This window comes from Labeo rohita, chromosome 10, assembly GCF_022985175.1.
Source record: "Labeo rohita strain BAU-BD-2019 chromosome 10, IGBB_LRoh.1.0, whole genome shotgun sequence".
NCBI classification, from domain to species: Eukaryota; Metazoa; Chordata; class Actinopteri; order Cypriniformes; family Cyprinidae; genus Labeo; species Labeo rohita.
Genome location: NC_066878.1, coordinates 5625661 through 5651123, shown reverse-complemented (window position 1 = coordinate 5651123; position 25463 = coordinate 5625661). Strand labels below are relative to the sequence as shown.

The window sequence follows — 25463 nt, the reverse complement described above, 5'->3', positions numbered from 1 at the left end:
CTGCACGGATAAAGTTGTTGCTGAAACCAAAAAAATCAAAAACTTTAAATAAAAAATTATGGTTCACAGTATCGAATGCTTTATAATAATCTATAAAAAATTTAACTGTCATCATTTAAAAGAAAATTGTAGTCAATCAAATCTAATATTAATCGAATATTATTGCCAATATATCTACCACGTAAGAAGCCAGATTGGCAATCATCTATAACTTCATTTAAAACTAACTTTAATCGAAATATATGTAAAAGTTATTTAGTGTCATTATTGATTAGAGTTATTGGCCTCCAATTTTCTATATTTAGTAGGTCTTTACCTGGCTTAGGAATCAATGTAATCAATCCCTGTAACATAGCTGGCAACATTACTTCATTCTGCAAAATTTCTTTGAAGACGTATAAAAAGAAACTCTGAGATATCTTCTTTGAATTCTTTATTAAATTCACAGGTCAGCCCATCATTACCTGGTGCTTTCTTATTTTTAAGCTTCTCTATACCTTTATAAATTTCTTCAAGAGTTATGTCTTGATAAGTAGAATGTTGATCTATACATTTTGCATTTTTAAGTGAATCTAGAAAAAGACCAGCATTACCTATATTATTATTTTCTGAATATAACTTTTCATAAAACTTGATGACAAAATTAGATATTAATTTTGGGTCTGCTATAAGAGAATCATTAATCTTAAGTTTCTTTAAAGAGGAATAATCTCCATTTTTTTCTTTCAAGACTGAAAAAATACTTAGAATTTGATTCACCTTTTTCTAACCACTTGATCTTATAAACGCACCCTTAGCTTTATATTCATAGATTTGTTCTAATTCCAATTGTAAGTTTATTAAAAGAATTTTATCTTGTTCACTTTCTATTTGTTTGTCATATATATCCATTATGTTTTGAATTAAAATATTTTCTTTGTTTCTTTTGGCTTTGGCTATTTCTTTACTTCTTGAGATTGGAGTTTTTCTAATTTCATATTTCATAGTTTCCCAATTTGTTCCATATAATCCTGATATTTTAGCATTACTATAACATCTCTTTATCACACTTTTAACTTGATCCTTAAATTGAACATCTTCAAGAAGGGAATTGTTTAATTTCCAGTAGTTGAAATTAGATCCTCGAATTCTTGTATTAAAAAAGTTGATAACTATATGGATCATTTTATGGTCACTGAAGACTGAAGGCGTCTGTCTCCTGAATTTGATTTCCAAGTTCCTCAGATGTTAACCAAAAGTAAATTCTAGATTGTGTAGATCTATCCTTATTACCCCAAGTAAAGTCTATCTTATCAGGATTTCTGTGCCTCCATTCATCCCGACAGTTTAATTGGGAACATAAATTAAATATATCAGTATATTGGGACGAAGAGAAAAAACAATCCAAAAAAGGATTGTTTATAGTGTTCCAATCACCACCTAAAATCAACTGGGCACTTGGGTATATTTTAAAGAATTTAACAATTTCTTCTCTAAAATTTTGTAATAACAACCTGTTTTGTAGAGTATAATTGTCCCCATAAATGTTCCCCAAAATTAAAATATTATTTTCATTTTCTATAACCATAATCAACCATCTTCCACAAGAGTGAGCTTTACTTTTTAGAATTTTCCCTTTATAACTACCTTTCAAATTTGCGACCCCTGCTGATTTATTTCTCCCATATGCCAACCAGATATCACAACCCCATTGATTTTCATTATCAGCAAGTTTGAACTATTTTGAGCATCCCTCCTGATTTCCAGCAGCGATATCCTGCAGGACTCTACTTTAGTGGGCGGGGATTCGAGCGCGACTCCACCCACTGCAGACGTTGCGTGATGATGACAGTGGCAGGTGATTCAGCTCCTCTCGACGGATGCTGAGCGGAGGAGGCGCACGGGAGGGGCTGCTGTGTCTTAACAAATTCTCGTATTCCAACGAGCGCAAGGGGATCAGGACGGAGCTAAACCAAAAATATTTCACTGGTAAAACCCCCTCAAGAACCCGTAATGCCTCTCTTACAGTGGATTTATATCCTGTCATCTTTGACAGCATCGTTTTAAAGGAAAAACATTGCGAATCGGACATTTTGCGCTCCTCCGGCGAGGCTCACGAACGCGTTTAGTTCCACAAACTGAATACAAAACAGCTTTGAGGAAAAGAAGAGATTGGCGTAAGTCAAGGTAAGACGTTGGCAAACCATCATGGCATGGCCCTGTATCTCCAGAGCCTGCTGTATGGCTCGGTTCTGGAACCAGCTGGACAAGGCCGACATTGCGGTGCCGTTGGTTTTCACCAAGTACTCGGACGTGTCCGAAATGCAGCATCTTCACCTGCAGCAGCCCGCGCCGAAGGTCGCCATAGAAACGCAGCCGCTTCAGAACGACCACGACGCGGTGACCAAAGCACCTCCAGCCCAGGAGGAGAACGTCTTAGGATCTGTGATGCGCCAGGACTTTAAACACTGGAAAGTTCGTCCGGAGCCCAGCTGCAAGCCCAAGAACGAGTACCATGGCCCCGAGGTTCCTTTTAACAACGAGACCCAGTATCAGAAGGACTTCAAACCCTGGCCAATCCCAAAGAAGGGAGATCATCCTTGGATCCCCAAACCCTCTCCAACCATCTCAGCGGGCAGCGACCGCATCCCTGACAGATCCAAACACACTTTAGAGATGATGGACACTGGAGTGGAAAAGAGTGAGATTGCTGACAAGGTGCAGGAGAAGGAGATCCTGTCTAGTGAAAGGAAAAAGAGGCAAGCCAAGAAAGCCACCGTGGTTTCTGAAAACAAAGCTGGCGTGAAGGTGGACGGGCAGAGCGCAGGGGATGCCACCACTACAGAGGGTAAAGGGAGGGCAGCTGTGGATGCTCTCAACCGGCAGATTAAACAAGAAGTCGGCTCTGGCAGCTCCTACAGGTATGGCTGATTGATTATCAATGGATGATTGTACAGTAGAGGATCTCATCCCACTTGGGGGCCTCAGCAAACTTCAAGGGGGGACTCAAGATGAGTAAAAAGATTTAAAATAAGACAAAACGGTTATTAAAATAATCTTATTCAAATTGTATTTTAATTCGCCCCATCAACAACATCACTTTATTTAGGAACCAGGATTCCCACAGCATTGGAAAGCTTGTATTCATAAGGAAACATAATTTTAAAAGTGTCATGGAATGATTATGCAATTCATGGAAATGTAATTTTCTAGATATGCCAATGCTTAAATATTGCTATTTGTAAGTAAAAATATTTATATATTTTCATTCACTCAGACATCTGAAATTATGAATTTTACGTTTGTGTAATGATTTAAATTGTTATATATTATAATATAATCATTATAATGATTTATTTTAGTATACTGAAACTGATCCTAGTTTCTGTAAAGAAAAAAGTTTGAAATAGAGTGACTTTGTCATTTGAGTAGAAGTACCAGAAGTATCTTGATGGGATGTTGAACATTGTTATTGACAGTGAGGAGTCAAAAAGGTTGAGAACCACTTTTGTACCGTGATTCAGTGGCTTGATTTTGGGACCAAAGGGAACCCAGCAGGCGCCACACGTCAATATAGCGTCAGGTTGACGTCGGACAGACGTTGCATTTTGGTTGAGAATGAAAATTGGGTTGATGTCAGTATTTGACGTTGAATTAACGTTAAATTTTGGTTACATAAGCTAAAAACATGATGTCTGTATTGGACATCAAATTAAATAGTTCACACAAAAATGAAAATTCTGTCATTAATTACTCACCCACATGTTGTTCCAAACCCGTAAAACCTTCGTTTATTTTCGGAACACAAATTAAGATTTTTTTTATGAAATCCGAGAGCTCTCTGAACCTCCATAGAGGGTTTGGTCAGTTACCCAGAACAACAGCATTGATTGCATGGTTAATGTATTACTGAATATGTTGTTCTGCTCATTTATGCTGTCTAAAGCACAGAAAAAATGTGTGGAAGATGCTAAATCATATAGAGAAGGACGTAATAAGCAGGAAAGGGCACAATATTTTGGCAAACTAAAGTTAATAGGTGGTAATGTTACGTATGAGCAGTATTAATTAAGATATTAGCCTAATATTTCACCTACCTGAATGGAAATGATAATGAACGATGAATGCTGTCAAGATTCTTGCCGTGGAAATCCTGGTTTAGTTTGGCCAACCACAAATGCCTTTTGTTCCTCAGTTTTTTGCACTCTTCTCCATGATTTGTTATAACTTTTGGCTGTCTATAGTACTCCAAATGTTTTTCCCGGTCCGATCAATTAGTACAGCCCAAAATATGACAGTATCAAAGTGTTTGTGATACTCTTCGAAATGGCGCTAGGGTGACAAAGAGGAGAAGAATTGTTGAATAAACAATTCATTGTTTTGTACAAAAAGTAGCTTTATAAAATTACGGTTGAACCACTGATGTTGCATGTTGACTATTTTGTCGATGTTCTTCCTTGGTACCTTTCCAGATCTTAACTGTGGTAGGACCCTTGCTGTCTATGCAAGGTCAGAAAGCACGGACTTCATCAAAAATATCTTAATTTGTGTTCCGAAGACGAACAAAGGGCATTTTGGGTGAACTAATCCTTTAACTTAACAAAAGACGTTGAAGTGACATTTAATTTTTTCTTACCTGACGTCACAACTGAAATGCAACCAAATATCAATGTATTATGATGCTGCGTGCCTGCTGGGAAAAACCAGCATGGCAGTTCTAAACTATTTTAAGTTTTGGCAAATTGGTGGCTAATTCATTTGAATTTGTACAATCTCATTTGTACGATCTGCTTGCACTTTCAGTTCTAGGATGGATTCATGCTTATTTATTATACAAATTCATATGAATTGTCACCTTGTAAAATAGTTGGTTTTTACTCTAAGATTGTGGCGGAAAGACAAAGCAAAACAGCTTGCCAACACTAGACGCAACATTAAACAACAGTGTGTTATAGATCTGTGCATCAATATGTGTATAGAGGAGACAGATGCCCCCACAATGATAGTAAAACCTAAATCAAGCCATAGTGCTCTTGAAATAATACTAAATAATATCTCAAAAAAGGAAAAATGGATTAGGTAGGGGGTTTATAGATATAAAATCACTAGACAAGTATGGAAACGTTTGAAATCAATGTAAAGTACCAAATAGAAAGTATATTGTGGAGTGAAAAAAGCTGTACAAAAGAGGTCAGCTGTGGGTTAAATGTTGCGTATGCTGCTGTACTAACACCTACAGATGGCAGGACATGCAGGGGGGCTGGAGAGCGCTGAAGTAGAAGCTGTTTTTGGAAAAGGCTTTACTTTTCTTCAGGGTTAGCTTTAGGGCAAAGTGAGGCCAATGTGGAATTCCCATTTGTTAATAATCCATTTGTTGTAGAAGTGGTGCAGAATTGCAGATTTGTAACATTCAGAGATAAAATGTTATTTTCCAGCTCTAGCATATAAAGCTTTTTCACTTGCTTTTATTCGCCTGTCTATGTTTAAAACAGATGGAGCTGAAGTTTGTATAGTGCTGTGCTGTTCCTGGTCCTACTTGGTATTCAGTTGCCTTTCAATCACTTTTTTATTACATACAGTGAACAATAAATGCGTAAAGAAAGAACGTTCTCCGTATTTTTAGATTCGAGTTCTGTCATTGTTATTGTGGAGAATTTGTGTTTAATTGGCAGGTGGCAATTGGTCCATAATTCGCCCACTCATTCATGTGCGTTTGCAAGTCACTCATGTGCAGCTGAGCAAGATTGACTTTTTGTATTACTGTACGATTATGATAAATTGCCTATGGTGTTTCTCATTTTCAGATTGCTTTGGATAAATATGCTTGTATACACTAAGTGTTAAATTTAGTCTGAATTGCGTTGGAATGTTCCCTTTAGACCTGCATATATTATAGTGGGTGAGAACTTTAATCTCAAAATGGCTCATGGTGCATCATCTCATATTCCCTGTGTGGATTTTTTTCTTCTTGACTGGGAGGAAATACATAAGAGGACAAAACACAGGGTCATCAGTTTAGTATGCATGCATGCATTGTTATAGTGTGATCTTTAGACTAAAAAGCTCAGGATTAGTTTGACTTAATCTCATGCTTAGTCCTGAGGTTTGCTTTGTTGCCTTGTCATGCTACAAAGCAGTGACAGGGCTTAAGCTTTATAACACAAGCTGATGAAACTGGATATCAAAAATGATCCTCTTACTGTTAGGCCTGTGAAAAGCGTTCTGTGGTGTTTTATTTTGAGCCAGAGAAATCACAGGTGTGCCTTCACAGATGCGGTAGAGTAGACATTGCTTCCTTAATTTATCTCTCTCTCTCTGCGCAGATCAATATGCTGTGGTCTGCATTTTATCTGTGTACGATATATTTTTTGGGCACAAATTCTTGGAAATGCTGATCGATTTTTGCAGTTTAAATGTTTAGCAGTTATTTTGTATTTAGTTGTTTCTAGTTTCATAATGTTTCTTTTTTGACTTTATTTTAAAATAGTTCACCATACCTCTGAACAATAAAATATATATAAACATTAGATGAAAACTTGTATGAACATAAAATAAAATAGAATATGAATATTAGATTAAACTGAAATAAATATTGCAAAATATAAATATTGGAAAATGACAAAAAAATACTAAAACCTTAACTAAAATTTAAATTAAAACAAATATTAAAAGCTAGTTCAAAATATTAATAAATACTATAACAGAATATAATTAATACCAAAATAGCACAGCTCTTTTAATAGTAGGGAAAATAAGAAAAATGTAATTGTATTTTGAAATTGTTGATTTTACTTTAAAATAACTCACCGTACCTCTGAACAATAATATATATATATATATATAAACCTTAGATGTAAACTTAAGCTTAAAAACTTGTATGATCATAAAATAAAAAATAAATATTAGATTAAAAATGTTACTTATACAACTTAAATGAACATTAGTAATGTTGTCATGCTAACTAAATAAGTTTAAAGAATTAAAATTATAAAAATAAAATGGAAATAAATATTAAAGCTAAATATAAATATTGGAAAATGACAAAAAAACTAAAACTTTAACTAAAATTAAAATTAAAAAATATAAAAAATAAAAGCTAATTCAAAATATTAATAAACACTATAATATAATATAATTATTACCAAAATAGCACTTTTTTTTAATAGTAGGGAAAACAAGAAAAATGAATTATGTAATATTAAAATAGCCTACCGTACCTATGAACAATAAAATATATATAAACGTTTAAAAAATGTAATTGTATTATGTAATATTAAAATAGCTCACCATACCTCTGAAAAAAAAAAAAAAAAAATATATATATATATATATATATAAACATTATATGAAAACTTAATCTTAAAAAAATTTGAATGAACATTAAAATAAAATAAAATATGAACATTAGATTAAAATGTATCCTTATTCAACTTAAATGAACATTAGTAATATCTTAATGCCAACTAAATAATATGTTTAAGAATTAAAATAATAAAACTAAAACTGAAATAAATGTTAAAGCTAAATAAAAACATTGGAAAATGACAAAATATACTAAAACGTTAGCTAAAATGAAAATTAAAAAAACTAAAAATATAAAAATAAAAGCTAATTCAAAATATTAATAAATGATATAATAGAATATAATTATTACCAAAATAGCAGTTTTTTAATAGTAGGGAAAATAAGAAAAATGTTACTGTATTATGTCATATTAAAATAGCTCACCATACCTCTAAACAATAAAATATATAGAACATTAAATAAAAACGTAACCTTAAAAAACGTGAATGAACATAAAAATAAAAAATAAAATAAAATATGAATAGATTAAAATGTATCCTTATGTAACTTAAATGAACAGTAGTAATATCATAATGGCAATACACGTTTAAGAATTAAAATGATAAAAACTAAAACTGAAATAAATATTAACGCTAAATATAAATATTGGAAAATGACCAAAAATACTAAAACTTCAGCTACAATTAAAGTGAAAACTAAAAATATAAAAGTAAAAGCTAATACAAATTATTAATAAATACTATAATAGAATATAATTATTACCAAAATAGCACAGTTTTTTTAATAGTAAATAAGAAAAATAGGGAAAATAAGAAAAATGAAAATAGCTCACCATACCTCTGAGCAATAAAATATATATAAACATTAAATGAAAACTTAACCTTAAAAAACTTGAATGAAAATAATAAAAGAAAATAAAATATGAAAATTAGATTTCCGTGTATCCTTATACAACTTAAATGAACATTAAAATGATAAAACTAAAACTGAAATAAATATTAAAGCTAAATATAAATATTGGAAAATAAAAAATACTAAAACTTTAACTGCAATTAAAATAAAAAATAAAAATAAAAATAAAAAAGCCAATTCAAAATATTAATAAATACTATAACAGAATACAATTATTACCAAAATGTAATAATTGTACTATGTACAATGTACAACAAATATTGTATAGCATAATGCAGTTAATTAACATTGTTTTGCCTTTCCTCCTTTTCTTGTGTAGTGCAGTAGTTGAAGGCACTGTAACCATTCAAAGACTGCAATCGATAAATATAACAGAGGAAGCAGCGAAGAGAGAGAGAGAGAGAAATAAGAGAGAGTTTTGCCTTACAGGGCAGTATTACAGGGCTAATCTCATTGGGATTCACTTGGAGTTCAAAGTGAATGTCAGAAGAAATATGTCATGCTGTAGGTACAGCAGAAAGATGATACCACAGAGTGCAGGAAACCTATTGATCAGTGAGGCTGTTACTAGAATAAGAAGGGACAATAAAAATCAGAATTAAAGCAATTGCACATCTACTTCTATACAGAATGATTCAGTTTTACAGTATTCATCATTAATCTAAATACGCCGTCTATTTTTGGTAGCATCAAGCGCAGTGTTGTCATCTAACAGGTCTAGACAACATCAAAATAATCAGGATGATGTTGTTTTTGGATCCAAGTAAAAAGCAAAACAGCTTTACATGCTTCTGCGAAACACCACGTTACTTCACCGTGCCAAGTCTACCCATGATGCACTGCTCTGGCGCCCCACCACACAATTCTCTAGTGCCAGCATATCACCATAGTGACAAGGCTGTTCACAAAAGCTCAGTGCCTGGGGAGAGGAAGAGGTATCGGTCTCACTGTATGCTCAAGTCTGACTTTTGATGACAGCGTGTAATTAAACGTGTGAGCTTATTTAAATAAATACTGTGCTTTTCCATTAAATTAATTCTGTTTTTAAAAAGCTGGCGTAAATAGCATTGTAGAACAGTGTTGATGCCCTTTATCAAATGAATGATTTGACAGCTGGTACCAAGCACTCATTTACAATAAGCACACTAAGCTCATTGTTGGGAGTCCTATTGTATGTGTGTAACAGCCTTCGCTCTCTGTCTTTATGTCTTTCTCATTCTCTGTCTGTCTTATTCTATATGTGTGTGTGTTGCTGTATAAACTCTGACTCCTCCCCCTTCTTCTTTCATGTTTGTCCTGTCAGTGTTTGGTGCCTGTGGCCTTGGACTTCTATGAGCTGCTTTTGTGCTGCCGTTTCAGACATTCTGACTGGACTTCAGTTGTCTTATGTAACAACTTTCACTTCTTTCTTTCCGCTCCCATGTGTTCTCAACTGGGAGAGAAGGGAGGCCTCCCTATAATTCAAAGCACTACAAGTTCACTAGCAGATTTGTTTCCAACGATGATCCTGCTTAGGCTAATTTTCTAGCTAGCTTTTAATGTATCCTTAAAGGGACAGTTCACCCAAAAAATGAAAATTCTGTCTTTAATTACTCACCCTCGTAATTGAACCTCACATCGTTCCGATGAAATCTGAGAGCTTTCTGACTAGGCATGCAACAATACTTAGTCCACGGTTCAATACGCACCTCGGTTTTCGGTTCGGTTCTGATATCTTGCCACTTCAATGTGTTTTCTTTTTCCAACAGATTAACAAAACACTCCCGTGGTTTAGTATATGTCTGCTTAATTTTTCTTTTAAGAGACGTATTATTTTTTCAATTTTTATGCAAAATAGAATGGGTTTCATTCATACTGGATGCCAGAGGGCACCCTCATGCAGATAATCCACATACGTGTCAAAGAAGTATCACTGATCCGTTCCGTTCCAGCTTCTCTAATATAGTGATGGAAAGTTCGGATCATTTTACCGACTCGGACTCGTTCAGCAAAATAAATGAATCTTTTTTCGAGTCATTTTGTTCATTTCAGCAAAATATAATCAAAATGTTACGTGTTACTTCCCTGGATGAATTACCTGTAAATTTTTGTTCTCGAAGTGAAAAGCTACGGGAATACTTTTGTGCACAAAGAAAACAAAAATAACGACTTTATTCAACAATGTCTTCTCTTCCTTGTCAGTCTTTGACGCACATTCACAAGAGTACCACAACGCATTTTAACGATGTCTTTACTACCTTTCTGGGCCTTGAATGTGTCAGTTGCATTGCTGTCTATGCCGGGTCAGAAAGCTCTTGGATTTTATCAAAAATATCTTAATTTGTGTTCCAAAGATGAACAAATGTTCATGTTCGGAACGACATGAGGGTGAGTAATTAATTAAAATGTTTTGGGTGAACTATCCCTTTAACACACAATTAAATACAATTTTCTAAATACTTAAAAAAATTCCAATGTAATAATTAATTCATGTTTTTACTGATTTTTCATAGTTTAAGATTGAAAGCAAAGTAGTTTTTGATGTTTTTACCACCTGAGAGTCTGAGAGTTATTTTCTGTTGTTTTCTGTTATTTTTGCTGTTGATAGAGATTCACTTGGGTTTGACCTGAAATATTCCTTTAAAACGCTTGGCGTGGTGCGTGATTTTCACATCCCCTATTTTCTCTGAGGAGCTTAATGTTCCCCCACATGCTGTCCCATGACTTTGTTCATTAGCTTGGTCACATAATAACAGGCCCTTTCAGTTTAGAATCCTTCGTTACTCTGTGTGTACCGGAGTTTGATCTAGTGTTATTTAATCTCATTTTTATTAGAACAGTATGTGATATCAAATGTTGTCAGAGCTTTTTTTTAGGTCTTATCATATGTCAGAATAGTTGATTCTGTTTCATACAGAAATGTGTTAATTTGCTTCTTACTGACTAAAGCAACTAATTGATCTAATGGGATGATAATGGTTTGCTCTGCCTAGCATTCCTCCCTCTTCCTGTCCCGTCAGTCCTAATCAGTACACCCTACCCCTCTGAGGCTGTAATCTTACGGAATCAAAAAGAAGGAGAAAAATTTGTTTTCCAGTCCTGAGAATGAATAAAAGTCATATACATTTTTACAGTGAATATCCATTATTTATATTAAAACATGCTCACAAAACATCATGATTCAGATCATGATTTTGACAGTTTTTCTGAAAAGTCTGTTTTGTGCTGGTCTCACCGAGAGAGTTCTGCCTGTATGTGTGCATGTGTGTTAGATGCAATGCGGATAAGTTGCATGTTGGGTAATCTGCAATGCACATACCCATGAAGTATATACCATTTGTCTGTGTCACCTCAGTGAATAAAGACTCATTACTCATCTTAAAGGAGGGGCCACCGCCTCAGGAAAAACTCTCTGTAATGCAGATGGGGGGAAATATCTGCATTATGGAGGATGTATATCAATCTCGATCTATAATGCGGTGTCTATATATAGCGGTACCAGACAGTTGTTTTGTGTCTTTCTTGTATCGTATGTGTACTGCCTTGATGTAATTTTAAATATTGTTTGTTCTGTCAGAACATTAAAAATGGCATGAAAAACAGCAATATAAAGTTAGAATTCAAGTTTTGTGACTAGCGTATGTATGTTACAGTGTGTTACATTTCCTACAGTATATTTCGGTGTACTTCTAAACATTGTTTTTCTAAACATTTTAAAGGTCCCACATTGTCAAAACTGAAATTTCCTGGCTTTTTTCATGATAACTGAGGTCTAGGGGCTATGTTACTACCATATAAGTTTCAAAACAGTCAACCCACAGTAAAATACACACAGCCTGAATAAAGTAGCTGTGCCTTTTCACAAGCCGCTGTGACTTCCGTAAAAAGGTGACGTCCAAACTACTCAGTCACCGCCTTTAGTCACCACCCCGAGCACCAACCACCATCCCACCCTCCTTTTGCCAAACCCACCGATAACATCGCATCTATGCCATTGCTGAGCAACAACAACCACACAGAAACAAGTCAAGAAAACGCTGTTCAGTCGATGGATGTCAGGAAACTACATCATTGTACAGGCTTCCGAACAACATTAATATGAGAAACCAGTGGCACGTCAGCTTTAGCCTCTTTTACACAGCAATTCCGGAAAATACACAGATAATGTGTCCCATGATTTGTTCCGGAATTGTTTAATGTGGTTCATTCACACAGTGATTTTCCGGAATCTGTGCATGCTTTACACACAGCCCGTAAAGGTCCCATAAAGACATGTGACGTGTAATGTGACGCGTACGTTGCACTAAACTTAAAAACTAAACTGGCGAACAATCTGCGCTTCAGTCTGGTGAGGAACTCCCTGATCACTGCTTCATTCCAGTTTGCACATATTTTTTCGTCGTGAAGAGTCGCACAATAACGTGCATCATCACTACAGGTTGGCCTGGCCGTGCGTCACTCAAAAATCAGCAGGCCAATCAGAAGAGAGGCTCATGAATATTAATTAGATGGGCCAAAATCTACCTGTTCTTAACAGAGCTCCTAAGAGAGGAGCTGTAAAAATATATTGAGGTGGTTTTTGGCACTTATACCACAAATATATATTCTTAAGGACACCAACAGCTAAAATAAACCTCCAGAAAGGTGTACAGTATGTGACCTTTAACAGATCTGTGCATTTCTTTTAAGAAAAAAATGTAATTTAATGATGGGCTTTAAAGGGATAGTTCACCCAAAAATTAAAATTCTGTCATTAATTACTCACCCTCATGTCATGGGACACCCCAATTAAGATATTTTTGATGAAATCCAAGAGTTTTCTGACCCTGCATAGATAGCAATGTAACTACCAAGCTTAAGGCTCAGAAAGGTAGTAAGGACATCGTTAAAATAGTCCATGTGACATCAGTGGTTTAACCCCATGTGTCGTAGTACTCTTGTGAATGTGCGTCGAAGACTGACACAGAAAAGAAGACGTTAAATAAAGTCATTATTTTTGTTTCTTTGCGCACAAAAAGTATTTTTGTAGCTTTATAAAATGAAGGTTGAAGCACTAATGTACTATTTTAACAATGTCCTTACTACCTTTCTGGGTCTTGAATGTGTCAGTTGCATTGCTGTCTATGCAGGGTCAGAAAGTTCTCAGATTTGGTCAAAAATATCTTAATTTGTGTTCTGAAGATGAACAAAGGCCTAATGGGTCTGGAACGTCATGAGGGTGAGTAATTAGTGATAATAGATTTTTTTGGGTGAACTATCCCAATAAGGATAATATTTCAGCATCATCCTCTTTCTAGATTGTACAATGTGGTTTTGAAATTTAGTATGTGTTGGGTGAACCCATTACACATCACAATTTTCTAATAACTGTGATGTCATCTGTTTGTTGATATCAGGACGGAGTTCAAGGCCTACACAGACGTGAAACCTGTGAAGCTTATCAGGGCCAAGTCTCAGTATCAGCCTCCCGATGAGAAGACTGATCTGGAAACCAGCTATAGCGCCACCTATAGGGCCTACCAGGCTACTCAGAAGCCAGATGGCAACAAGGCCTTGGAGAGGAGGAGGATACGCTCACTGTACCATGAACCTTACAGAGAGAGCAGTAAGGTAAGAAAGTTAAGAAAAACAATACAATATTTAGATTAGCAATTGGCTCTTGCAGTGATAATGACCTTAATTCTCTCTATTTTTTTTAATGTTCAGTTACATTCATGTGTGCAAGTGTGTTTTTGTTTCAACTTGGAAGTCAATTATTGGGTTCAGTAACTTGATGTCAGCAATTTATGTTCTCAGTGGCTGGAAAATAACTGAACAACAGTTTTTTTTATTTTCTCAGCAGTACTTTTTCAGAGTTGTTTGACATAACTTTGGCCTCAAGCTTTGAGTGTCTTAGTGAGTCAGCATCAGCTCTTTGTCTTATTATATTGAGCTGACTAGCTTTACATTGTCATCATAGTCTCTCACACACTGTGTAGTTTTGCTAACAGTGCTTGTTTTGAGATCAGTATACTATGTGACTTTATGACAGTATACTATGCGAAGGTATAGTATGTTTTTTTTTTTTTTCATTTCCTGATAATTTACTCCCCATTTCATCCAAGATGTTCATGTCTTTCTTTCTTCAGTAAAAAAGAAATTAAGGTTTTTGAGGAAAACATTCTAGGATTTTTCTCCATATAAAGGACTTCAATGGGAATCAGCGAGTTGAAGGTCCAAACTGCAGTTCCAGTGCAGCTTTAAAGGCTCTACACGATCCCAGCTGAGGAAAAAGGGTCTGATCTAGTGAAACGAAACACTTTTTAACCACAAATGCTCATCTTGCACTAGCTCTGCAATGCATGTTTATGACTTCACATATTACATAGTCACGTTGGAATGTAACTATGTAATGCATGAAGTCCTGGATGCAAAGCTAGTGCATATTCACGCATATTAACAGCGCCAACCTGATGCCCACAATTTATATACAGAATAATTACCCAATGATATAATCAGCATTGAGGGGTTCAGTAGTACGTGTCATTTCCTTTCCTAACACGGTATTTGGATTCGGGCACATCCCTAATGGGAATCATAAAATATTTTTGATTTAATAGGCTAATAAGTTAATAGTTAAGAAACACTGATTTCTTGAGTCAGAACTACATATACACTATAGACTGGTGTGTTTTTGTATCAAAAGACTGGTGCCTTTGATGTCCAGAGATATTTTCTGCCATATTGTGATGAGCAAATTGGATTTTTTTTTTTTAAAAAAAAAGGGTGTTCTGTAGCGAAACGATAAGTCATTTTCTAAAAAAAATAAAAATGTATATACTTTTGACCACAAATGCTTGTCTTCCACTAGCTCTGCATCCACGACTTCACGCATTACATTGGTCATGCTGGAAAGGTGCGTGACGTAGTTGGAAGTATCAACCCAGTGTTTACAAAGTGAACGTGCAAAGAAAAACGCCCTTTACAGAAAAAGGTAAAACAATGATGTCAGACAAATTTAAAGTTGAAGTAGAAAATGAGATGGAGTTTTACTCCTACCCTACCTTTATGAACCGAAGTACATAGACAAAGAACCACGTGTGACCTTTCCAACGTGACTATGTAATGCGTGAAGTCGTAGACGTGCATTGCAGAGCTAGTGCAAGATGAGCATTTGTGATTAAATGTATATAATTTATTTTATTTTTTTAGAAAATGACTGATCGTTTTGCTAGATAAGACCATTATTCCTCGGCTGGGATCATGTAGAGCCCTTTGAAGCTGCATTGAAACTGCAATTTGGACCGTTAACCTGCCGATCCCTACTTGAAGTCCACTCTATGGAGAAAAATCCTGGAATGTTTTCCTCAAAAACCTTAATTTCTTTTTGATGCAAGAGTGGCTAACCATGTCCTTTTAGTGACGCACTGTTCATTTCGCATGCCTTTCCAAATAATTCCCATAATAACAAAAGATGAATAATTATTATAATATTTTTCCAAACACTTGCCCTTGCTGAAAATTTTTTTTTTTATTTGTTTTTCCTCCTCCATTGCTGTTGCTGTTTTGTTCTGGCAACATCATATTGGTATTATTGGTATTATATTAACTAAGATTGTTTTTTGAAATTTGGAGACCGAATCGCGATTCATATGTGAACTAATTTTTTTCAAAACCTCTACTTGTTTAAACACAACTTCAGTAAATGTGTCTTGTCTTTTTGTGCATGATTTGTCAGTACATTTTATTCCATAAGAAAACTTGACGTTTAAAATTTAAATGAACTTTCTCTGCCCCTAAAATATCTTTTTCTGCTGACATAACGTCACATAACGGTAGTGAAATACCATTTGTGTGTCGTTTATGTTTTATACAGGTGGAGAAAACCAGTCTTCCTCGCTCCAAACCCAAAAAGAGCACATCCGCCACACCTGGCAAACCGCTGAAGAAGTCCAAGGAGAAGCAGGCGACGTCGGTGCGCGGTTCAAAGAAGAAGAGCTCCGAGAACCAGCCGGAGGGCAGAGCGGCGCAGGGCGACAAGGAGAAAAGTAAAGAGATCAACAACAAACTGGCTGAGGCGAAAGAGTAAAAACCATTGCACTTCTTCTCTCATTTAATCTCTTCCTGAAAGGGTGAAAGCAGAACGAAGGCTGCAAAATTATTTAATAAGAGGTTCTCATTCCTTTACTGTTCTGTCCATTGCTGCCCTCTCTCTCTCTCTCTCTCTTTCTTTTTCTGTCTGATGCACCTATATTTCCACTCTATATTTCCAATACCCCCCCACCTCTCTTTCTCTCTTTCTCTCACTCTCTCTTTTTCTCTGAGAGGTCAGTGGGCTGATTTTACGAAATTTTCAGGGTTGGATTTGATGTTTTTCTCCTCTTTTGCCTCACAATCTCGCCTAGTAATATCAAAGCGTTTGCATTTACTATAGCTCCACCCACTCTCCTCATCTCCACGACGAGGTTTCCATGGCAACCACTCTACTGGTTGGCCAGTGGATGCTCCTATCTTGCATGGAGCCATTGGCTCTGTATGTACGTACCATCAGATGCACAGACTGGTGGGTTTCATTTATCAAGGGTTTTACAAAGAAGCCAATTGGTATCCGATAAGCCTTTTGAAATGTAAATTAGGCAATATATAGAAACTGCAAAGTCCAATTTTCTTGATCGAAAATCTTTGATAAATGTGCATCTTTGATTTTAAGACTATATTAATCTGCTTGCTTTGCCTGTTTTATGTTGTCATTTAATTGATTGGACACCTCGAGCGCCCAAGTGACATGTTATGATCGCAGATCAACATTCCATATCATTAAAATGTGGTTGAATCATAACAGGAACAGGATATCTCCAAATAGATCATCCGTACCTCCAAAAAACACATCTGTCAAGGTCATACAATAATTAGGCCTTGTTTCGGCCCACTTTGTTGCCTGGACAACTAACTGGATTACTGCAACATGATATTGCATTATGGGATGTACTGTAAATTTATCTTTGGATAGAATAGGATTTCAATGTTCACTGTGATTTTATGTGCAAAACAAATTGGTAGAAATTCAATTTATTAAACTAAAATATGTTTACGTATTGTTTGGTTTTGACGTTTTAAGGATCACAACACAACATTTAACATTATATCTTCCTCTCTGCCCAACTGTTTCTTTTTGTCTCACATGCACACTTCCCATCCCCCCTCAGGGAGCCCCTGAGGTAGACAGATGGGGGATCCCAAAAGTAGAGGGAACTCAAAAGGTCAATAGATTAGCCAGCTTTAAAATCAAAGCACTTCTTTATGTGAATGCAGATTCAACGTATTAATTATTAATGACTTTTCCCAGAGTGTCTCCTTCTTTGTTTTTTGCTCCTGCATCCCCCCTGTTGTTCAATGACTGACATGACCTGTATTCTTGACTAATTGTTCTGTTTGTTATCATGTGTCCCTTGATGTAATGGTAAGTCAAATGCAGTCTGATCGGAATGCTGTTTGTTTACTCTCGACTGCATGATCATGTCATTTTTGTTTGTTTTGTTGGCCCAAAACGGCCTCTTCCCAAGATGCACATGTACAAGAGGACATTTTTATGTGACGTTTACTTTTATCTAGTAACAAAATTGACATACAAACCCTCATCACGATCTCTAAGTCAAGTGACCTTAGAGGTTGTGAGGCTATAATGCAAACTTAAATCTAACTTTAAAAATTAAAGTGTCATTTACTCACCCAAATGCTGTTCCAAACCTGGACAAAAATTGTTACATCACAGAAGAAAGAAACAAAGTCACATTTGGAAGACTTGAGGGTGAGTGAATGATCAATTTCTGGGTGGACTATCCCTTTAAAGTTTAATGCTGATAAATTCACAGAGATGATTTTGTGTTGCCAGTGAAATCTTTTTAGATATAATCTGATCTGGCTTTATGTAACAGCACATAATCATGGCTTTGCATGTGACATGACACTGGATCAGATTGATGTCAGTTTGTGATGGAGGAACAAAGATGTTGAAAGTTCATGGAACTGAATGACATTCGTTTTAGTACCTAAATGTCTTCATTTGCTGGCGTTATGGGAGTGCATTGTGTAAGGTCATGCTTTGCGTTGGTTTTTTGTTTTGTTTTAAATCATGTACCGCCCCTCAGCAAATCCTCTCTCTGTCTCTCTGGTCTCATCCCTTGAGGTCTTCTCCATTTTCAGTATGTCAAGTATGTGATCACATTGTCCTGTTTGACCAATCAGTGCACAGTACTTCTGTAATCTATTGCCAGATTGAAGACATTTAAAGGGATCTTATCCCCTTTATAATTAAAAACGAGCAGTAATGAACAGCTATGATAGTCTGGGCTGGGCGATATATAAATGAATAATATAAAGTTTGCTTTTTTTTGACCCTCTAGTTAAAGAAAATTCTATTCCAAGTGCACCACACATGATGTAGATGTTAAACAAATCACTTGTTTGGACTTGTGGAAATTAACATCCAGAATGTTGAAGTCGTAAAGAATGAAAGTATCTGTTTCTTCAGTCTGGCTGTAGAATACAGTCACGTGGAGTCCATTATTTTCAGTGCTGTGCTCTGAAGCTGACTGCGCCACAGGGTGAGGGCCTTATATTTGTATTTTGCAGCCTTTGGTGACTCAATTACTGTTAATATCATGTGGGAATTAAGGGAAGGCATTGTGGGGAGACAGAGGAGGAGCAGCTAGCTGGGTTGTACATGTCATTGAGCGTGTGTGTGTGTGCGTGTGTGTGCTTAGCACAGGTGCTATCTATAGTCCATGCATACTGAAAAAGGAGAGAAAAAACTGTTATGTGACAGGGCCTCAGATTTAACTGTGATAATGTGAATTGTGATTTCTCTCTTGCTTGCTCATATTTATTGAAATTAATAAATGCAAACGCAGAAACAGAGGTGTCGTGGTTCATTTCGTTTGAGATGTGGGAGGGTTTGGGGACTCAATGGTAGGTGCATCTGTATCGTTTCTCCCCTGTCCTTCTGTCTGTCTCTCTTGTCGCTGTCATATATGTCGAATCCACATGGAAGAGAACTATTCCGATGTTTATGGTTTACGTTTGGTTTTGCGATTCTCATATTTTGTGTGTGACAGGCTCTGGAATAGGTTCTGGCATCTTTTAGGTTGTGCATATTGCTGTGAGCTGAGAGTTGAGAAATATATGTTTGCATCTGGAGTGAATCTAATATATTGCGGCTTTCAGTGTCTCATATGTGCAAAGTAGCCTAATAAAAGATGCAAAATTTCCTATTCCAGGACCAAATAGTACTTGAAAAATCTATATGTGACAGTCTATAAAGATTGGCTTTAATGATGTGATTTATTGATTAACTGATTGAATTGGTTGATTTACATAATGATTTTGTGCTTTGGGAGTAGGAATAGTACACCCTAAAACAAAAATTGTTCTCGTTTACTCACCCTTGTCTCATTCCAAATTTGTATGACTTTCTTTTCTATCGAATACAAACATTTTCGATCAATTTTGGATTTCCACATAAGTCATACCAGTTTGGAATGAGATGAGGGTGAGTGAACGATGGCAGAATTTTCATTTTTGGGTGAACTATCCCTTCAATCACTTACTGATGTTCAGCTAACGAGTGATCTTGTCGTTCGTTTGAAGGGTTATGCTAAAACAGTACCACTACATTCAGCTCTGTCAGCCCATCCGTGATATTGGTTGGGTGCAGACACTAAAGCAACACCTGTGGCGCTGTGCGATGCCCGACCCAAGGTAATTCTCGCCTGAGATTAGCTAAACTTCTTCCGCCTTCATCAGTACCTCAGCAGCACAATTATTACTCACTGACAGAAACTGTAGTGTTGCTAGTGCTTCGTACTCTAGTGTTCCCATTGAGAATTTAGTACACCATATCTGTTCAGTGTTTTTCATCTTTTGATTTGCTCCCATGCGTATTCTCTTCCATATGGAAAGTGTTGGACCAAAGGAGGTTGAATAGGAGTTTGACTGCTCATGGTGTTTCCTGTTGTTAATGTTGTTTTCGGAGTACGTTGAGCATTTATTTGTTAGTCTTTCTTTTTTAAACATGCATGTTCTGTTTTAATGTTGACTGCCATCACATACAGGCTTGTTGCTGTGTTCTTGTAAAAAAAATAGGTCAAGGAAAAGATTTTTTTCTTAATGTATTCATCTAAGGCATTGCTCCCTATAGAAGAGTTTGAAGTGTCACATCTTTTTTGTGGTACTTGTAAATTAATGTAGCATCAATCTCTCCTCTGTACTGCAGGAATAATCCATTTACAGTGAACTTTAAATGTTAGATTAATTTTTTTTTTCATCTTTGTCAGGAGATTAATGAAATTGAACTCGATGATATTTAAATCTTCTTTAGTTTTAGAACAGCACATCGCATTCTTGTTCAGTGGTGTCTGTCTTGTTGTTTTCATGCTGGTTTTATTTCTGGACTTTTCCTTTGAACAGCCTGAGATCACTGTTATATTTCATCCAATTATCTGGAGGATATTGGGGTCCAAATGAGTTTACACATTTAGTGTCACATGTTTGCTTTTAAAACGTGCCTGAAATACAGTAGTTAAATACAATATTTAAATAAAAAGGAATATTATAAACCTATACAATGCTTATTTAATCATAAAAACATTTTGACACCAAAAGCGAATTTAATTATTTGTGCAAGATTACATACAAAGCAAATGCAAAGAAGCGAATTTGCACCGTGTAATACGAATGACGCAAATCGGGCGACGCATTTGCATCGAGCGCGCGATATACACCTCGATCGCATCTTACGCGCAAGTCCAAAAATTTCAACTCAAGCGGAAAATTTGCATGATGTGTTGTCGCACAAGCCAATCACTAAAGAGCGTACTGACACATCCAGTTTGGCAAATACATTACATACGTTTTTATGAACGAGTGCTGCAAAAACATCCCTCAAGTAAATTATAGCGAGTAATGTGTTGAGAATATTCGCTTTGCGTTTGGTGTGCACACAGCATAATGGTGTGTTCACACCAAAAATGTATTTAACTATTCGTGTGAGATTACATACCAAGTAAATGCAAAGAAGTGAATTTGCGCAGTACGATACGAATGACGCTAATTGGGCGACGCAATTGCCATGAACGCACGATATACACCTCAATCGCATCTTAGGTGTGAGTTTAAAAATTCGACTTGAGCGGAAAATTCGCATGATGTGTTGTCGCACAAGCCAATCGCTAAAGAGCTTACTGACACATCCAGTTTGGCGAATAGATTACATACATGTTTTTATGTTTTTATTAACGGGTGTTGCAAAAAACATCCCTTAGGTAAATTATAGTAAATTAAGTAAGTGCAAAGACACAAATTTGCACCGGGCGATGCAAATGATGCAAAATGGGTGACATAATTTGCCGCAGACGCGTGATATATGCGTTAATTATTCATGTGAGAAGATTACATACAAAGTCAAAGCAAAGACATGACTAGATGTGAATTTGTGCCATGCGATACGAATGGTACAAATTGGGCACCGCGATTGGTGCAAATGCACAATATACACCTCAGTTGCGTTTTCCACACAAAATTTCAACTCGAGCAGAAAATTCACATGATGTGTTGTCGCGCAAGCCAATCAACAAAGAACTTACTGACACGTCAGGTTGTATCAGAAAATGTTTTTTTTTTTTATTGTTTTTATGTTTATATTCACGTGAGTGATGCAAAAACATCCCTTGAGTAAACTAGAGTGAGTAATGCAATAAGAATATTTGCTTCACATTTGGTGTGCACACACATAAAGGTGTGTTCGCACCAAAAACTAATTTATGCTGCACAATGCAAATAACACAAATTGGGCAACGCGGTTTCTGAGAATGGTGCGGTTTCTGAGCATGCCTCAATTGCGTCCTTTGCGCAGGTTAAAAAATGTCAACTCGAGCTGAAAATTTGCTTGACACGTTGTTGCAACCCAATCAGCGAAGAGCTTATTTATACATCCGGTTGTATCAGAAAATGGAGGAGAACATTACGCTTGCGAGTAATCAAATTACTGAACTGTGTGTACGGAACAGGATTAAGCACTAAAAGGTGAACTGACAATCGAGTTTAGCTGCAGTTCGAAGGATTCCACTTAATGAATTTAAATATGTAGCCTAATAATTGTTAGAATACAATGAAACTGTATATACAGTCAGCTAAATGATTTAACTACTGTTCCTAGTGCCTCATAACGTCCTTTTTCTGCTGCTATATTGACAATATAAAACAGAAGGCTGTCTTTAGTGTATGTTATTGAATATTACACGTAGCCTATATTCAAGCATTCGCTTGATCATTTATCACTTACATTGGTCTCACTTAAAATAGAATTTCTATAAATAGAAATGCTGAGTAAAATGTGTTCTCAGAGTGCTCAAAGCTTCGTTTCTTCTAGTGCGCACTGCTATCTACCGGATAAAACACCTCATGTTGTGTCTCTGTGTCTCTCTCTTTCTTTCTCTCCCTCTGTCGCCCTTCCGCTCCTCCTTTGGCAATAACACTGTGCTGCTCCTTAGAGAATCTGAGTCTGGCCTCGGACGAGTCAGCGATTATTATTCCGCGGGTACCTCTGGAAGAGAACCACTGGTGGGACGACCAGAACCACGTCGGGGAGTAGTCCGGTTCGCTCCGGATGTCAAGTACTGACGCAAAGCACACGAGAAAGAGGAAGGCAGCTATAGACAGAACAATGAAGTCATGAGAAGTATTTTAGAAAATATTTTTGCAGACAGAAAGAGAGACGTGTTCAATTAAAGTACTGTATGTATATAGGCTATTATATGTCATAGAGTAAGATTAAATGATGAGCTTCCCAATGAGAAACACATGAACAAAAAGTACCTGCGCTCCCAGACTGTTTGCAACAACTGAAATGGTGCTATAAATGTATTTTCTGTTTCATGCTCTTTCTCAAAACATACGGTGTTGCCATGATGATCATTTAAAGTAGCAAATATGTATTATTAAGTGCTTCCTTAAAGTATAACATACTGTTTAAAGTCTAATAAATGTGATCAAATTAGTGTTTATGTGGTTGTTTTTGGTTGTCCATTTTCCACAAGTTGATATGATTCTTTAGGGTCTTAATAAAAAGTCTATAATATACTTTGGTTAAAAATTCTCAATGGTTGTGTAAAACAACACCCTTTTTACCTTGTCAAAAGCAGCTCTGCAAAAATCATCTCATTCTGGTCGAGGCTGCTTTAAATGCAAATGAGCTCTGCTGGCCCCGCCCCTCTCTTCTCTCTGTGGATTGATGAGCCTGTTCACTTTAGCCGCTAAACTTGCTCGATTTGAAAAAGGGGATATTATTTTTACGGATTAATTAAAAACCACTGCATAGATTTTTATCATTATAGGGTAGATTTGTACAAACACTGCCAACACACATTTATGTTCAAACAACATGCAAAAGTGAACTTAGCATCCGATGACCCCTTTAAGAAATCTTTCTTCTTTCAGTGAAGCTAAATTAAATCTGATGGATCCTGGAAACTCACCAAGTATCATATTGTGACCAATTATCATACTGTATTTAATTTCAGTTCATTATGACAACAGAAGAAGTCAATAGAAAGTCTCCATCATGATGTAAACAGTGGAGTATGAAGCTGTCATTTCCTATTTTCCAAGTCAGCTGTCTTTATACCAATCGCCTGAATAATTCAAAGTTTAAAGGGAAATTTGGACAGAGATCTAATGAAAAATTAATAACTTAAGGGGCATTAGCACAAGGATCCATAGTTACACCTGTCTGCTGTGAACTGTGGGAATCTATGTTGAACCTGAGAGTTAGAGGGAATTCCTGAGGGATTTTTTTTTTCTAGGGCAGATGTTACACAGAAAAGGAGAATGTGAGAGACCAAGACCACATCCACCAGCAGAACCAAACCAACTAGCCTAAACTACTTTATTATGGAGACTCTCGAAATTCTAGATGAGACGAAGACTTCTCATCTTCAGAGACAAAAGGAGTCTGATTAGATGGAACGGAACATGGGCTTTTACTTAAATTACAACACTAATGCTTCAGCTGCATCGTTATAATTACATTTACCGGAATAAAAGTCATTAGCTTTGTGTCCTTCCTTGCTACAGGCCATTGGCCTCTCTAATAAACATTGATGAGTATATCATGACCTGGCTTATTAAGTTACACGTCCTCTTTTATAGATTAAAAAAACATATCCAACTTATTTTTTCAATGCGGAAGCTGTTTTCCGTGAAAGTGTGAGACTTAAGCTTCATTAGTTGCAGTAGGAAAATAACGTAAAGTGTAGTAAAACTGCTTGTGATACAACCCAGTGTGTTCATAATTAAGACGAAACATTAAAATAATATGGAACGAAACACCAGTGTTCAACATTAAGCAACAAACGAGCTGTTTTGTACCGCTAAATAGGCTGGAAGCAGTGACACCGGAAGTCAGACACACATATTAAATTTACAAATGGCACGCCTCATCTGACGGAGAAATAGGTGGATATCTCATCTGTACATATTACCATACCCCATATATAATGTACCATATATAATTTTCTTTTAACATTTCTTTTATTCGTCTAACCCAGCTCATTGTTTAATATGCTTCCGTGACTGTAGATCATTGCTGGAAGGGTTCTTGCAGTAATTAACAGAAGCAGTGGGAAACAGTAATTAAGATAACAGTGATATTTTTGTATTTTTCAAATCTCTTTGTTTACATCTTCATCATTATGCAACTTGCAAGACTTGAAGTACAAGTTAAAAAGTAAAAGTAGCTGCTTTTTATAGCTAACACACAAATGAATGCACACGCAAACAAAACATGTTCAGATCCACCCACACTCACATCCATGAAAACACACCGTTCTCCAGCTCCAGGAGGGAAAACAGATGTTGCCACGGGGACGCCTTACTTTTATCACGTAGCTGATTCTGAATAATAATTGGTGAATTGAAGATGACTCCCCCGTCTCCGAAATACACTTGTTACACTCCTCTCTGGAGCATTCACACACCCCTTCAGCCTACAAAAAAAATCGAGGAGGTTTACTAGTTTTCTCACACAGGCTCCTTGAACTCAAAGTCTCAGCGGACAGTCACATTATTTTTAGGAAATGTTAAATCCTCTGTACAAGGTCGAGAATAATCGATTGGAACATCTGTTTACAGAGACCTTCATTCACATTACTCTCCATAAACACAAATAACATTTTATTATTCAAAAATGAACAGCTTGAAACAGTAATTTAACAGACCATATAAGAGATAAATGAAGTATACATTTATTTCATACA

General features: G+C 36.1%; 1 protein-coding gene across 3 annotated transcripts; it reads left to right on the top strand.

Moving 5' to 3' along the window:
• The first annotated feature begins 1852 nt into the window (after positions 1-1852).
• Positions 1853-23207, top strand: map6a (microtubule-associated protein 6a). 3 transcript variants are annotated; one of them, XR_007828606.1, is made up of 5 exons: positions 1853-2900; positions 13572-13785; positions 16031-16239; positions 19801-22233; positions 22701-22813. XR_007828606.1 is itself a non-coding variant. In XM_051121420.1 (5 exons), the coding sequence occupies exons 1-5, from the start codon at positions 2188-2190 to the stop codon at positions 22828-22830; spliced, it is 1377 nt and encodes a 458-aa protein (XP_050977377.1). In that variant the 5' UTR covers positions 1853-2187; the 3' UTR covers positions 22831-23207. The 3 variants fall into 3 exon arrangements, 2 of the variants coding, with proteins under 2 accessions (XP_050977377.1, XP_050977379.1); XM_051121420.1 differs by having other exon boundaries at positions 19801-19911; positions 22701-23207; XM_051121422.1 differs by lacking the exon at positions 19801-22233 and having other exon boundaries at positions 22701-23207.
• Positions 23208-25463: the final 2256 nt, after the last annotated feature.

Coding starts and splice junctions, on each gene's coding strand:
- map6a (XM_051121420.1), top strand. CDS start 2,188: ATGGCATGGCCCTGTATCTCCAGAGCCTGCTGTATGGCTCGGTTCTGG. Junction 13,786..16,030: donor CTTACAGAGAGAGCAGTAAG/GTAAGAAAGTTA, acceptor TGTTTTATACAG/GTGGAGAAAACCAGTCTTCC. Junction 16,240..19,800: donor AAACTGGCTGAGGCGAAAGA/GTAAAAACCATT, acceptor GTTCGTTTGAAG/GGTTATGCTAAAACAGTACC.